Source organism: Natator depressus, chromosome 10, assembly GCF_965152275.1.
Source record: "Natator depressus isolate rNatDep1 chromosome 10, rNatDep2.hap1, whole genome shotgun sequence".
Classification (NCBI taxonomy): domain Eukaryota; kingdom Metazoa; phylum Chordata; order Testudines; family Cheloniidae; genus Natator; species Natator depressus.
The window spans coordinates 43,754,197-43,767,550 of record NC_134243.1 but is presented as its reverse complement, the minus strand read 5'-3'; the positions used below and the strand labels follow the sequence as shown (position 1 = coordinate 43,767,550).

General features: G+C 58.9%; 1 protein-coding gene across 1 annotated transcript; it reads right to left on the bottom strand.

Moving 5' to 3' along the window:
* Positions 1-1,912: 1,912 nt before the first annotated feature.
* On the bottom strand, positions 1,913-13,100 carry LOC141994660 (uncharacterized protein CFAP97D2-like). Its single transcript, XM_074964887.1, has 5 exons — positions 13,008-13,100; positions 10,704-10,784; positions 9,695-9,813; positions 7,986-8,169; positions 1,913-1,990 (listed from the first exon to the last, which is right to left on the bottom strand). The coding sequence occupies exons 1-5, from the start codon at positions 13,098-13,100 to the stop codon at positions 1,913-1,915; spliced, it is 555 nt and encodes a 184-aa protein (XP_074820988.1).
* Positions 13,101-13,354: the final 254 nt, after the last annotated feature.

Genomic DNA, 13,354 nt, shown 5'->3' with positions numbered 1-13,354 from the left:
GTGTCGCCGCTCTAAGCCCGGAAGTAACGCCTGGGCGTGCTGCAGGCAGAGTTAGGGGCTCTGCCCAGCTGTGAACAGCGACCCCCAGCGCCAGGTGAGCTGGGGACAGGTTTGTAACCATAGTAACTGTCCCCCAGGGAGGGCTGGCAGAGCTGTCCTGCCCCTGCAGCCGGATTATGGCTTGGCGGCACAGTAGCGCCAGCACGCTCACCCCATGGAAAACCCAGCGCCCCCACTCCAGTACCCGTGTTGTGATCGGAGTTTGTCTTTAAGAACCAGCGCTGGAGCCTCAGCATTCACTTTAGCCCATTATCGTGCACATGGGTGCAGAGAACAGCTAGAGAACAGGGCCCCTAGTGGGTCAGATGCCTGTGAAAAGCCCCCTGGTCATTACTCCCTACGAGCAGGAGTTGCTAGGGCCTGGCTCAGGTGGTGTGTGGCTGTCACGAAGACATTCCTAGACATTGCCCCTGCAGACACCACTTTTTGGTCAGAGTGGCCTGGCGTCACCCCGGCACAACCACGCCCCGGCCTTCCTGCACCAGGCACCATGGGGTGGGGCGGGGCGTGTGTGAATTGGGATGATAAGGGGGAGGGAAACCTTCTCCAGTTCCACATCTGAACACCCCTCGCGCCCATGTAGTCACTCCGGGGGGGCAGGAGCAGCTGCCATTTCTGTTGCTGAGCTTCTCCCACCTGCAAAGTCTCCCTGGGGCTCGCCCCAGCCCCGCCAGCGCAGTGGCAGCAGGAACCGTTACAGGCACTAGGTTGGGTTCTGGGAGTGGTTAGATTTCAGCCATGCCGTTCCAGTCTCCTGTTAGGTCCTCCCCACCTCTGGGGTAGATCTGAGCCGTAGGGGTGAGCTCCCCACCCCCAGCCATTCAGCCCCTGACAACACCCCGTTGCTCAGCCTTACCACCCCCTTCACATGCCTTGGAGCAAGGTGAGCTCTCCCTGGTCTTCCTCTGATGGGCAGCCTCTTCTTCAAGGAACCTTCCCATAAAGAACTTGGGCGGGGCTTAGACAGAGCCAGGACTAGAGGCCAACTCTGGCCTTTTAATGTAAAGGTTTAATTGATTTCATAATCGAATACACAGTGTAAAGCAGCCCTGAGGGCCCCTGGGCCACAGGCAGCCCTGGCCTTGGGCAGCGTCTTTGAGAGCCACCAGTATCCACCAGGGCCTGGCATAGCTCCAGCTGGTCACTGCAGGCAGGTCTGGGCATGAGGAAGTGTAGAAAGCAGCCCCTAGCCCATGATGAGCGCAAAGGTCCAGGAAGGGCTGAGGCATCGCCTGGCAAAGGGATGTCAGCAAAGGAACGGTTATGGTGCACTGGACTGTCAGATTGACTTGGTGTCAAGACTCTCTCCCAGCTTTTGTAGCCTCGCTGGACCTCATCCCCAGGCACAGGAGAAATTCCTTCTGGCTCCAGGACTTTTGCATTAAAGCAACTTCTGCGAAGCCAGAGAAGAGAGGAACACAAGTTAACTAATGAACGGAGACACCAGGTGTCCCAGGGATATTGGAACCCAGAGCAAGCACTTACATTTCCCGCCTCTCCAGTAGGAGGAACAGGGGAGGGGGGACACTCAAGAGAGAGGGGACAGCCACAATGAGCAGCCACAGGCCCACAGGTTTCCCGTTCCCTACCATGCTCCCAACCCTTGTGTTCTGGGGGCCCATGCTGCCCTTCCAAGGCTGGAAGAGTGCTGTCTTGGCCAGCAGGGAAGGGCTTGAACCCAGCTGGGAATCTTCCTGCTGCTCTGCTCCTTCCCCTGGAGGAGAATGGGATCAGCATTGTGTCTTGGTACTGTACCTGCCCCTATGCAGCTCACTACACTCACCAGCCCCTGCTCTGCAGCCTGCAGAACGCAGCACCCAGGCTCTTGCTTCCGCCTCATGGCACAGCCGGCTCATTGCTCCTGGAGACACACCTCATGCACCTGAGCCTTCTGGCCAGCAACATTCAGGTTCCCGGTTAGGGACCACAGCTGGGCCAAGAAGGCGAAGGGATTAGTTTACCTGGATGGCTCCGTGGCAGATGCCACAAGGGGTTTCAGCCTCCACTCCTCACTCACCCCCATCCTCAAAGAGCCACCAGTTCAAAGCACCAAGACAACGGGGCACAAAACCAATGCCTGCTGGTGGCTGAGCTAGTGCCCTGGAAATAGACTCAGATACCAGCCCTGGCAGGCACTCCAGGTAATACCCACTCCGCTCTCCTCCCATCAGGGGAATTGGTTGCTATGGGAGGGAATGCTACAGGGCAACGGAGGGAAGTACTCAGTTCCAGACAGGGTCCCAGGGGAAGCCCTGAGTGCCCAGTGACCCCTGCACCACAAAGATATGGGCATTGGACTGTGGGGCAGTGAGCGCCGAGGCCTAGGCCGAGGGCACAGAGCACCCCTAGGACACTTTAGCTGGGAGAGGGGAACTGCTCAGTGGCTCCCTGGGTGAGCGGTTCAGGGAGGGCTCCAGGCTCTGCTGAGATCTTCTGGAGCAGAGATGAAGGCTCCTGCCCCACTCCATGGGAAGAGGTGGGGTCACCTTTCAGAGTCTCAAGATGGAACGGGTGGGCTCCGCTCAGCCTCTCTTGGATGGCAGTCAGGGATCCTCTGCACCCACCTGGCTGGGAGAGCCAGGCTCTGCCCCGTTTCCCTGGACAAGGGCACCAGGGCCTTCTGTCTGCACTTCCAGAGCCGCAAGGAGCTGCTGGGTTTCCCAGCTGCAGCCTGATGTTTCACAACAGGCTTGAGGGGCCGTGGCCCACCAGCCAATGAGCCCCCGGTGCTCCTTTCTGTGACAGCCCCAGCTGACCTGGCCAGTCCTCTTGGTGACAGCACAGCTGCTGTGGTGGTTTGTTGGGCTGAGGCTCCAGCGCCCTGAGGTGCCCCGCTGGCTGGGGCAGTCCCTTCACACCGAGCTGATCGCTGAGGACAAGGTCTCCACAGCTGTCCCAGCCTCTGGCGAGGAGATGGCCCCACATCGCCAGGAGCCCCTCGTTGTGGCATGGCTGCTCCTCTCGCCATCCTCAGAGGCGCGGCGTTTGCCCTCCGCCTCTCCTCGTGTCCCAAAGAGGGGAACCCGCTGCTCAGAGCTTCCTGCCTCTGTTCCTTGGGCACTGTCTGGGGAGAGCATGCAGAAAGCCCAGTCCTACCCTGCTCAGCCAGTACAGGCCTGCCACAGGCTTGGGTCTAGGGTTGCCATGTGTCCAGTTTTCGACAGGAACGCCCGGTCAAAAAGGGACCCTGGCAGCTCTGGTCAGCGCGGCTGACTGGGCCATTAGAAGTCCAGTTGGTGGCACAGTGGGGCTAAGGCAGGCTTCCTCTGCCTGCCGTAGTTCTGCATGGCTCCTGGAAGGAGCAGCATGTTCCCCCTCTGGCTCCTATATGTAGGGGCAGCCAGGGGGCTCTGCACGCTGCCCTTTCCCCAAGCACTGGCTCTGCAGCTCGCAATGACCGGGAACTGTGGCCAATGGGAGCTGTAGGGGCAGCACCTGCGGATGGGGCAGCGTGCAGAGCTGCCTGGCCACGCCCCTGTGTAGGAGCCGGAGGGGGATCATGCTACTGCTTCCGGGAGCTGCTTGAGGTAAGCGCCACCCAGAACCTGCACCCTGACTCCCTCCCATGCCCCAACCCACAGCCCTGATCCTTCTCCCAGCCTCTGAACCTCTCGATCCCAGCCCAGAGCACCCTCCTGCACCCCAAACCCCTCATCCCCAGCCCCGCCCCAGGGCCTGCACCCACAGCCGGAGTCCTCACTCCCCCTGCACCCCATCCCACCTTCCCCAGCCTGGAGCACACTCCTGCACCCTGAACTCCCCATTTCTGGCCTCACCCTGAAGTCTGCACCCCCAGCCTAGAGCCCGTACCCTCTCCCACACCCCAACCCTCTGAGCCAGCTTGGTGAAAATGAGTGAGTGAGTGAGGTGGGGAGAGTGAGCGATGGAGGGAGGGGGGGATGGAGTGAACAAGGGGCGGGGCCTCGGAGAAGGGGTGGGGTAGGGGCAGGGGCAGGGTCTCAGAGAAGGGGCAGGGCAGCGGGCGGGGCAAGGGTGTTTGGTTTTGTGCAAGTAGAAAGTTGGCAACCCTACTTGGGTCTCCCAGGGACGCAGAGACCCTCAGCTAAGGGGGGCCAGGTTCTGTGAACCTTTCCCACTATTCTGGGGGGGTGGGTCTCTGAGCCCCCCGTCCTGCCATTCAAACCACAGGGCAAAATCCTGGCTTTGTTGAAGTCAAAGGCACAATTCCCCTGGGCCTCTTTCCCGGGAGATGTAATTAAAAACTAACCATCCTGCCCTTCAAAGCCTGCTACCAGGCAGCACAGCCTAGAGCACCCCCTAAGGCTGGCCCGGCACAAGTGGGGTGCTTCCCTCACTGGAGCATCTGGACCCCTGATTTCAATCAAGGAAACCTTAGGTTCTGCTGACCAGCTGGGACTCCCAGAGATGTGCAAGGACTGCTGTGACACAGGGGCCTCTCAGTGCCAGAGGGTGCAGGGTTACAGGGATGCCCTGGGCCTGGTAGCCTCATACCTGTTTGCCAAAGAGTGTCAGGTCTCTGCTGCAAGCCTGGGTCACGTTGGGCCTCACAATCACTGCGAGATGCATGTTTGGGTAAGGTGTACGGTAATTATGTAGCTATACTGGGGATCACGTTCTTAACACTGTGACATGGGGCTGGGCACCAGCAAGTGTTTAACAAGTTTCTTTCAGGCAGGAGACGGTTCTCTACCTGCCTGGGTGTGTGTAGATTGAGTACGCTGTCTATTCTCAGTGGAGGCTGTGACATTCTGTACCTTGGGGGCAGGGCCAGTGCAAGGATATTTTGCGCCCTAGGTGAAACTTCCACCTTGCACCTGCCCCCCCCCAGCCCTGCGGCAGCTCCCCCCCCCACCCTGAGGTGCCCCCCCGCGGCAGCTCTGTGCCCCCCCTGCGGCAGCTCCCCGCCGCCCCCCCCCTTGGCCCGGGGAGCCGTGCGGCAAATCCCCGCCGCCCCCTCCCTCGGCCCGGGGAGCCGTGTGCGACAGCTCCCCGTCCCAGTTCACCTCTGCTCCGCCTCCTCCCCGAGCACGCCGCTGCTTCTCCCGCCTCCCAGGCTTGCGGGGTCAATCAGCTGTTTGGCGCACAAGCTTGGGAGGGAGAGAAGCAGTGTGGGGCGGTGCTCAGGGGAGGAGGTGGAGCAGAGGTGAGCTGAGGCGGGGAGCGATTTCCCCTGTGTGCCCCCCCCCACTACTTGCTGCAGGCAGCCCTCCCTGCGCCCCCTTGCCCCAGCTTACCTCCACTCCACTGCCTCCCCAGAGTGCGCTTTTGGCCGCCCCCAACCACTTGGCAGCCTCGGTGACTGCCTAGTTCACCTAGTGGTTGCACCAGCCCTGCTCGGGGGAGCGCCCTGTAACCCCCATATTCCCCATTTATATATGATTGTGATCCTGCATATAAAGCATGCCTTGTAAGGTAACAGGGGAAAGGTTATGATCTGCTGAAAGTCATTTCTCTATCCATATATGTGTATCATTAATGCATATGTAGTTATGAGAATTGTGTTGTATGGTTGTCACTAAAACATGCTGTAAGTTGGGGAATCAGCCAGATATTAGCTCCCCAGAGACAACAGCAAGGAAAGTAACCAACACCCGGGTGGGGTGTCAAACAACCCATCCACATCCGTTGTCCAGCAAGGGAGCTACAATTCAATGACTCACCAGCATGAGGCTACACCAGGGGAATTGCTCAACCTTGCCTGGAGACTCAGCAATGCACCCAGACATGCCTGGACTTGTGTCCTCCAAGCACATGGACTGAGGGTATAAAGCCGAACCCAGGGGGCCCATGCTTGGCCTTTCTCCTTCAATCACCTACGCTGCAAGCAACAAGGACACTCTGAAGATGCCAACTGCGGGGACTGGCCCAGATTTCAAGGGTGAAATCTGTATACTATGAACTGCAATATCCAGTGGGGTGAGAAAAACTGCTTAATCTAGATGTTGCTCAGTCTAATAGGGTTGAGAGTTAAGACTGCGTGCTTATATTTTATTTCTTTTGGTAACTAACTCTGACTCTTTGCCTATCACTTAATATCACTTAAACTCTATCTTTTGTAGTCAATAAATTTGTTTTACTGTTTATTTTTAACAGTGAGTTTGTATGAAGTGTGTAGCAAATCTGCTCAGGTTTTGCAAAGGCTGGTGTATATCCACTTTCCATCGATGAACTGGTGAACCAATTAAAAATCTGCACTGCCCATCTTGAGCAGTGCAAGACAATATATTCCTGGGGTACAGTGCTGGGAGCTGGGGGGATTTGGTTCTGGTGCCTTTCTCTGTGTGATTCATTAGTTGCTCTGGAAGCATTCATGTAATCTGGCTGGGTGTGGGGACTCCACATGTGTTTGTGCTGAGTGATAGCAGCACTTGGAGGGGTTTGCTGCTGGTCACTAGCAAGGCATTGTGAGAAACAGCCCAGGCTGGAGAGAGTTAAGGGGGCACAGCAGTCCCACAGTCCCAGGCTGCACCCCAGGGATCCCATCAGAGATGCCTAGCTAGAATCTGAGCAAAAGGTCAATCACGTGACTGCAAAGTCTTCCAGGGGAAAACTGAGCAGCGGGGAGTCATCTTGTTTACAAGTAAAGACAATGGGGAACGGTAACTGGGGGTGCAGAGGCACCCCAGGGGTCCAAGCTGCCAGCTGGCTTGTCTTACGAATGGAGGGGCACAGCCAATCTGGCTGTTTGATGTTGGAGAGCCGCTTTGGGTGAGCTAACCTTTACGGGACAGGGAACGTCCGGATAGTTCAGTTTAGGCTTTGAAAGCGTGCTATGATTTATTTCATGTGTAACCATTTGGTGCCATTAAATCGACTTGCTTCTTCTCGAGTCTCTGCTCTCTGTTAAATGATCCTTTTTTGTTTTGACTAAAATGTATCCACATGCTGTGAGCGGGGAGCCGGCGGCATAACTTGCAAGCTGGTGTGCACTGTTCCTTAGGGGCAGCGGAGGTGTGAATTCTGTCAGCGCCCAGTGGGACGGGGCTGGGTGCTCCAGGGCATGTGTGGGGCTGGGCTGACACAAACTGAGGTGTCCTTACAGAGAAGGGAATTGACCTTTGGGACAGAGGCCCTAGGGCCAGGGTGGGTTCCTCATCACTTGAGATCTCTAAGTCAAGACCGGGTGTCTTTCCAGAGAATCTCCTATGGGCTCCTGGGGGAGGCTCTCTGGCCTGCACTATGCAGGAGGCCAGACTAGGTCACGATGGGCCTGTCTGATCTGAAATCTACAAATTGCTGCCCCATCCCTCCCCGGCCCCTGCGTTCCCAGGGGCTGTGTTTCCAGCTGAGCATGTGGGGCTCCAGGTGGAGCCAATGGGAGTTGTGGGTGCTCTCCACCTCGGAGGATCCAGCTCATCTGTGCCTGTGCATCTCTAGCCCCACCCGACCCCAGCGGAGTGCATACAACCCAGCTTGGACTGGGAGCAGGTACTCCCGGTGGTGGGCATGCTAACGGGCAGCCTCGAACCAGGGCTCCCCCGTCTCTAGGACAGGAGAGGGGTGCCGAGATGGGGAGCACTGGGAGTGTGGGGATGAGTCAGGGAGGGAAAGCGGGGGGCCAGAGGCACTGTTCCCTCTAAGCTGTGCGCGTGTGCACGCACACACAGATCCTAAACCCCGCACACACGGTAAAACACCACATGCACAAAAATTTGCACAGCAGAAATTTTTTGCCCACACGGCCTGTCAAAAATTAGAGGGAACATTGGCCAAAAGGGAGCATGGCTGGGGAGGGAAGGGAATGTGGGAACCACAGAGAGGGAGCAAGCGGGAGGGCAGAGCAGAGGATGTCGGGGGGGGGGGTAAGCAGCAATGGCTCTAAAGATCTCCCTGCCCTCCCAGCCCAGCAGCGACTCAGTTGCTGCCCAGCCCAGGCTGCCCCAGGGGCTGGCGTGAGGCAGCAGCAACCCCTCCCCACCCCGGCCTCCCTGGCAGCCAGTTACCTGGGGGGCCCGCAAGCTGCGGGGGTAGCGGGCGATGCCGTTGCAGATGAGCTCCACCCTCTCCCAGTGGCGCTCCCAGGGCTCCCGGGCGTGCTCTGCCTGCTGCTGCCTCAGCTGCCCTGCGAGCCGCTGGTTCTCCACCCCGATCTGCGCCAGCTCCCAGCGACGCCTCTCACTGCTCAGGCTGGAGGCAGAGAACAAGCGGAGGGGCTGTGGTGCCCCTTTAACCTCCTCTCTGCAGGCTCCCCCACCTCTAGGTCCCTTCCCAACGCTATTGAGCCAGCAGCAGCTCTTACTCAATAGCCTCAGGTCCAGCATTCTCCCTGATGTGGGGTCCCCCTGCCCTTGCCTTTTGCTGGGCAGAAACAAGCAGGGGGGCCAGCCCAATCAATCCACTGGATGCCAGCTGGGGCCTATAGGCCCCATCTCCCACCCCCAGTTTCTCCAGGCCCTCCCTCAGCTCCAGCAAGCCCAGCTGGGGCAAATGGAGCTCTGTCCATCCCACACAGACTCCCCCAGCCCCGCCCATCCTCCATCATCCTGCTCAGCACCTGGGGGCCCTGTGGGATGGGGCCAGACACTGCACCCCACTCTCCAGCAATGGCCCATCAGACAGCTGGGAGCCAGGGGGTGGAGTGTGGCCAGTGGGTGGCTCCAGTGGTGGAACTCCCCGCTGCAGGGAATCAGACCAATCCCAGAAGTTTCCACCTCTTCACACAACCCTTCCCAAGCAGCCAGGGAAGAAGCCTGGGACAGGGACAGAGGAGGAGGATGGGGGAGAGAGAAGCAAGGGGTGGTTTGGACCTTTCATGGCCAATTCTAGGGCCAATTGTGGTTTTGTATCTGGTGGATGTTAGAAATGCAGTGGAGGCTGGGCAGACAGCAGGACAGGCACTACTGTGGCTGGCCTGAGCAGCACTAAGATGTTGAAGGGTCTCCTGTAGGGAATGGCAGGGGGAAGCTGGGGAGAGGGTGGATGGGGCATATGGGGCAGAGTGATGGGATCCCTCTGCATTCAGCACTCGCTGCAGGGATGCCTGAATGTTCTGCCCAGCTTGCTCCTTTCTGCCCCCCTCCAGAGCAGCAATGAGTCTGAGTCACACCAGAGCCTGGCTGTGGATGACAAATCCCGGAACCACATGGGGGTCCCAGCCTGGGGTCCTGGCTCGGGCCCATCTCTCCCCACGCGCTGCTGCTGAGGAGACAACTGGACAGACCTGTCTATTGGGGTCACACAGCCTAGGCCCCAGAGAGGCTCGGGGCGGGCGGGACTTGCACCCTCCAGCACTTCAGCCGTAGCTCCAACTGATCTAGTTTTAAGTGTCCCAGCCCACGGGGCTTCCCCAGGCCCTTTGGAGCATGTCCTCAGGTGCTGAGCTGCTCTCGCGGGCTGTCCCCTGCTCTGCCCCAGATTTCCTGGCTGACTCGGGACCCCTGTCGCAGGGACTGAAATATCCAGACACATTTGAGCAAGTTACGGGGCGAGGGGGCGTGGCCCACTATGGGGCTAGTCGGCACCTGCTGCCAGTCCTGGCTCATGGGCCACTTCCTTGTCCAAACAGACCCAGGGGAGGGGCGGAGATGATGTTACTGGGTGGGAGAACTGGCTGGCTCCTCTCCACTCAGGGGTCCCTTTGTCCCGCGGATCCTGCCCCCCCAGCCATTCCCAGCTCTTAATGCCAGCCCCATGCCCCGCCAGCGGCCCAGACCTGCGTACACTGTAGCTGTTCCAGTTGTCCACGCGCCCCCTGGACTGCGCAATGGCGACCAGCCTGGCCGAGTGAATGCGGTCGTCTCTTTCTCTAACGGCCTGGCGCTCTCTGTCTAGCTGGAGGGGGACAAAATCCAGAGTGTTGAGCCACCCCCTCCTCGAGGCCACTAACAGATCATGTCATCAATCAGTCACCCCGTCAGCTCTGCCTGCTCTCTGCCCCTCTCACAACAAAGTGCTTTACAAATCTTCTCAGGACAAGGCTCCAGTGCAATGCAACCAGCTCTGGGGCTTAGGAGGGGAATGGAAGTGGAATAATGTATCAGGCTGAACCTGCCGGCAGCCCTTGAGCTGGAATTGCACAGGCCCCCAGAGCTAACACAGCAGCCTTCGGAAATGTGCCAGGGGATCTTTAATGATCACAAGTGACAGGACCAGCCAGCAGAAGGGCCCTCCGGCAACACAGCACCTAACACCATGCTGGGGCATTGGGTCAGTAGTGACCCTGGGGGAAGAGTGCCCGCTCCTGGCTCGCCAATGCCAGTGGCCATGTCTGGGTGACTACATCACTCACATGCAAATGGCAGGTGGAAGGCCATGGCCAACCCCCTGCCAGGCGGTTTATAAAGGCTCTGAGCAGGATGAGCAGTGGGGTGGGGGAGATGAAAGGGAGCTCCCTGTCCCTGCCCCCCGAGGCCCAGGCCAGGAAATCTCCTGCCAGGGTTGTCATCAGGGGCTTCTGAGGCCAGTACCCAGAACACACTGGGGGGGGAGGTCTCCTTTGGTAAGGGGCTGTGTCCCATCCTGACATCAGTGGGAGTCTGCGAGTACCAGGCCCTCAGGCTGGGGCCTTCTCTTCAGCCCTGCCCTGGTGAGCCCTGGCCTGCAGCAGCAAATCCCTGGGGATGGGTCTTCCCCAAACCACCTCCCCCCAGCCTTGCTGGACTCCCCGGCAACGCCCGCCCGCTGGAGCAGGCAGCCCATACACTGCCCCAGAGGCTGCTCACCTGCCTCCTTTTCAGGTTGAGCTGCAGGTGGCTGGGGGGCTGCAGTCCCTGGGTGTCCACGGCTGGGGAAGCTGAATCCACCTGCAGACAGGAAAGTCACAAGGGCTGCGGGGCTGGGCACACAGAGTCGGCTCCGGGAGCTCTGGCAGCTAGAGCCCAGGCTCACCCCAGCTTTCACAGTGCAGGGCCAGCCCTCAATTCCTTTTGGCCCCACTGCAGCCCTGAGCCATGCCACCCACTGCTGGCCCAGAGCAACGCCCAGCAGTCAGGAGCCACCCATGGGCCCCTTCGCTGCTTGTGCCTGAAGGGGGCACCAGCACGTCGTGCAGTCATAGCCTCTCCGATCAGCACCTTTCTGGCAGGACTCTCTGCGCTGGACTGCTGAACCCTCCCCAGAAACAATGCAGGGATAATTCCCCCGCTCGCACCCTCTCCCATCAGTGGGATGTGGCCATCTAGGGAGCGGGAGCGGGAGTGGGGCTGCCTAGTAGTGGTGGCTCTTTAATGAAGAGTTGAAGCCCTTTGCCCTGGGTGACCCAAGCTGAGTGCTGCCAGTCACAGCTCTGCTCCCCAGCACTGGGAACGGCTCCCCAGCTCCTGCACACAGGCCCCAGAGAATGACATGATTAAGGCTGCGATTTAGTCATCGAGGTCACGGAATCCATGACTTCCAAAGACCTCCGTGACGTCAGCCAGCACCGGCTGGGAGCTGCAGGGCCCCCTGCTGTCTGCAGAGGCAGGGAGCTGCGGGGTACAAGGGCTGCCTCAGGCGGCGGGAGCCTTCCGCAGCTCCTGGCCACCACAGGCGGCAGGGGAACACCCCACAGCTGCCGACCGCTGCAGACGGCAGGGACCCCTGCAGCTTCTGGCCACTGTGGGTGGCAGTGGGAACTCCCGCTGCTCCTGGCCACTCTGGCAGCAGGGGGAACCCCAGAGTTCCTGGCGGCTGCTGGAGACAGGGGGAACCCCCACAGCTTTGGGCCCCCATGGGCATCAGGAGGATCCCCACAGCTCAGAACCGCCGTGAAGGGGGACCCTGGAGCTCCGAGCCCCCAAGGGTATTTTTAGTAAAAGTCAGGGACAGGTCACGGGCAATAATGGAAAATTCACAGAAGCCCGTGACCCTTCCCTGACTTTTACTAAAAATATCTGTGACTAAATCTTAGCTTCAGACATGCTTAATCCTGGGGTGCGGGCCAGCATTGGCATAGAGGGCTTGCTCTGCCCAGTGCACCGTAGGGCTCCCCCTGCTGGCCCAGGCAGGGATGCACAGCGATCCAGAGGCCCGGCTGCCCTCAGGGTCCCTCTCTACTTGTCCCCATCTCACTGTCACCCTGAACAGCGCTGGGTGAGCAGCTCCCACATTGGATCAGTTCCTCACCCAATCTCCTCTCCCTGCCCCTTCCTGCACCCATGCCCAAACTGCTGTCGTTCCTCTTTTCTTCCTGCTGCATTTCCTGCCCTGAAGCAGCTCCCAGTTCCCACCCCTGGACTCCACTCCCTCCCCTACCCCACGCCATGCACTGAAATGATCAGCAGTGCCATTGTTTACTGTATTTTCCACTGAATGCATCCGATGAAGTGGACTGTAGCTCACGAAAGCTTATGCTCAAATAAATGGGTTAGTCTCTAAGGTGCCACAAGTCCTCCTTTTCTTTTTGCGAATACAGACTAACACGGCTGCTACTCTGAAACCCATTGTTTACTGTGCCACTGAAATGTCTCCATTGGCTATTAGAGCTGCCACCCAGAGAGATGACTAACGGTCAGGGCGTCCCCCCTTCTGAGACTCTGCTTCAGGCTCTCTGCAGACTCAGGCAGCCATCCCTGTGGCAGGCACCATCGGAAGGTTTGCTCAGCAGGCCACAGCAGTGCACAAAGCAGGCCGGCTCTGGCTCTAGCAAACCTGACAGCTTTCGATAGAGACCAGCACACGCATGGCTCTGCTTCACACCTCTGCCAGAGCTATTTAACAGCGGCTGGTCAGTACAATTACAAACTGGATTAGTGCAAAGCTAGGGCTCGCTTGCATAAGTTCACACAGCAGCTCAGGTGCGTGGATGGGAAAGGCCAAGAACCCAGGTCTTTGGGCTCCAGACCAGTACCTGCTCCACTGGACCACGTAGCCCCTTGTAGAAATTCTCCCAAAGACCCACTATATTCCCCATGTCCAGCTACACACACAGAATAGATTCTCTAGGGCCTGATCACATATTCCTGGCGTGCCCCGAACTTCCAGACTACGGGCCAGGGCTCCTTGCTCCTACCTCATCCAGCCCCATCCTACTGCGCCCAGTCCCGTACCTTGTTCCTGTGTTGGCGATAGGCTGTCTTATCCCATTTCTCCTGCAGGTACCTGCTGGCAGCAGGTAAGATGGGCTGGTACCCTCGGGACATGGGGCTGGGCTACCTAGCTATGGGGCTTGGCTATTAGCAAGCGCAGGAGGCAGGGAGAGCAAAGGAAACATAATCCAGCTGACGCTGAGGTTCAGGTGACCCAGCGACTGACTGTCCCCCTGGGTCCTAACCTCCCTCCATGGCTGATGGAGGCAGGCCCCAACCACAGGGTTCTCCAGAGATGGTCCGGGTTCGCCTGAGCCCCAGGCTCTGCCTGGTTCCAAGCCAGGGTGCCGTGTGCAGGCACCCCACAT

What these genes read in the sequence shown, in the direction of transcription:
- LOC141994660 (XM_074964887.1), bottom strand. Translation starts at nt 13,100, where the DNA reads ATGTCCCGAGGGTACCAGCCCATCTTACCTGCTGCCAGCAGGTACCTG. An exon ending in ATCGCCAACACAGGAACAAG is followed by an intron (nt 10,785 to 13,007) that starts GTACGGGACTGG and finishes TCCTGTCTGCAG; the next exon opens with GTGGATTCAGCTTCCCCAGC. An exon ending in TCAACCTGAAAAGGAGGCAG is followed by an intron (nt 9,814 to 10,703) that starts GTGAGCAGCCTC and finishes GTCCCCCTCCAG; the next exon opens with CTAGACAGAGAGCGCCAGGC.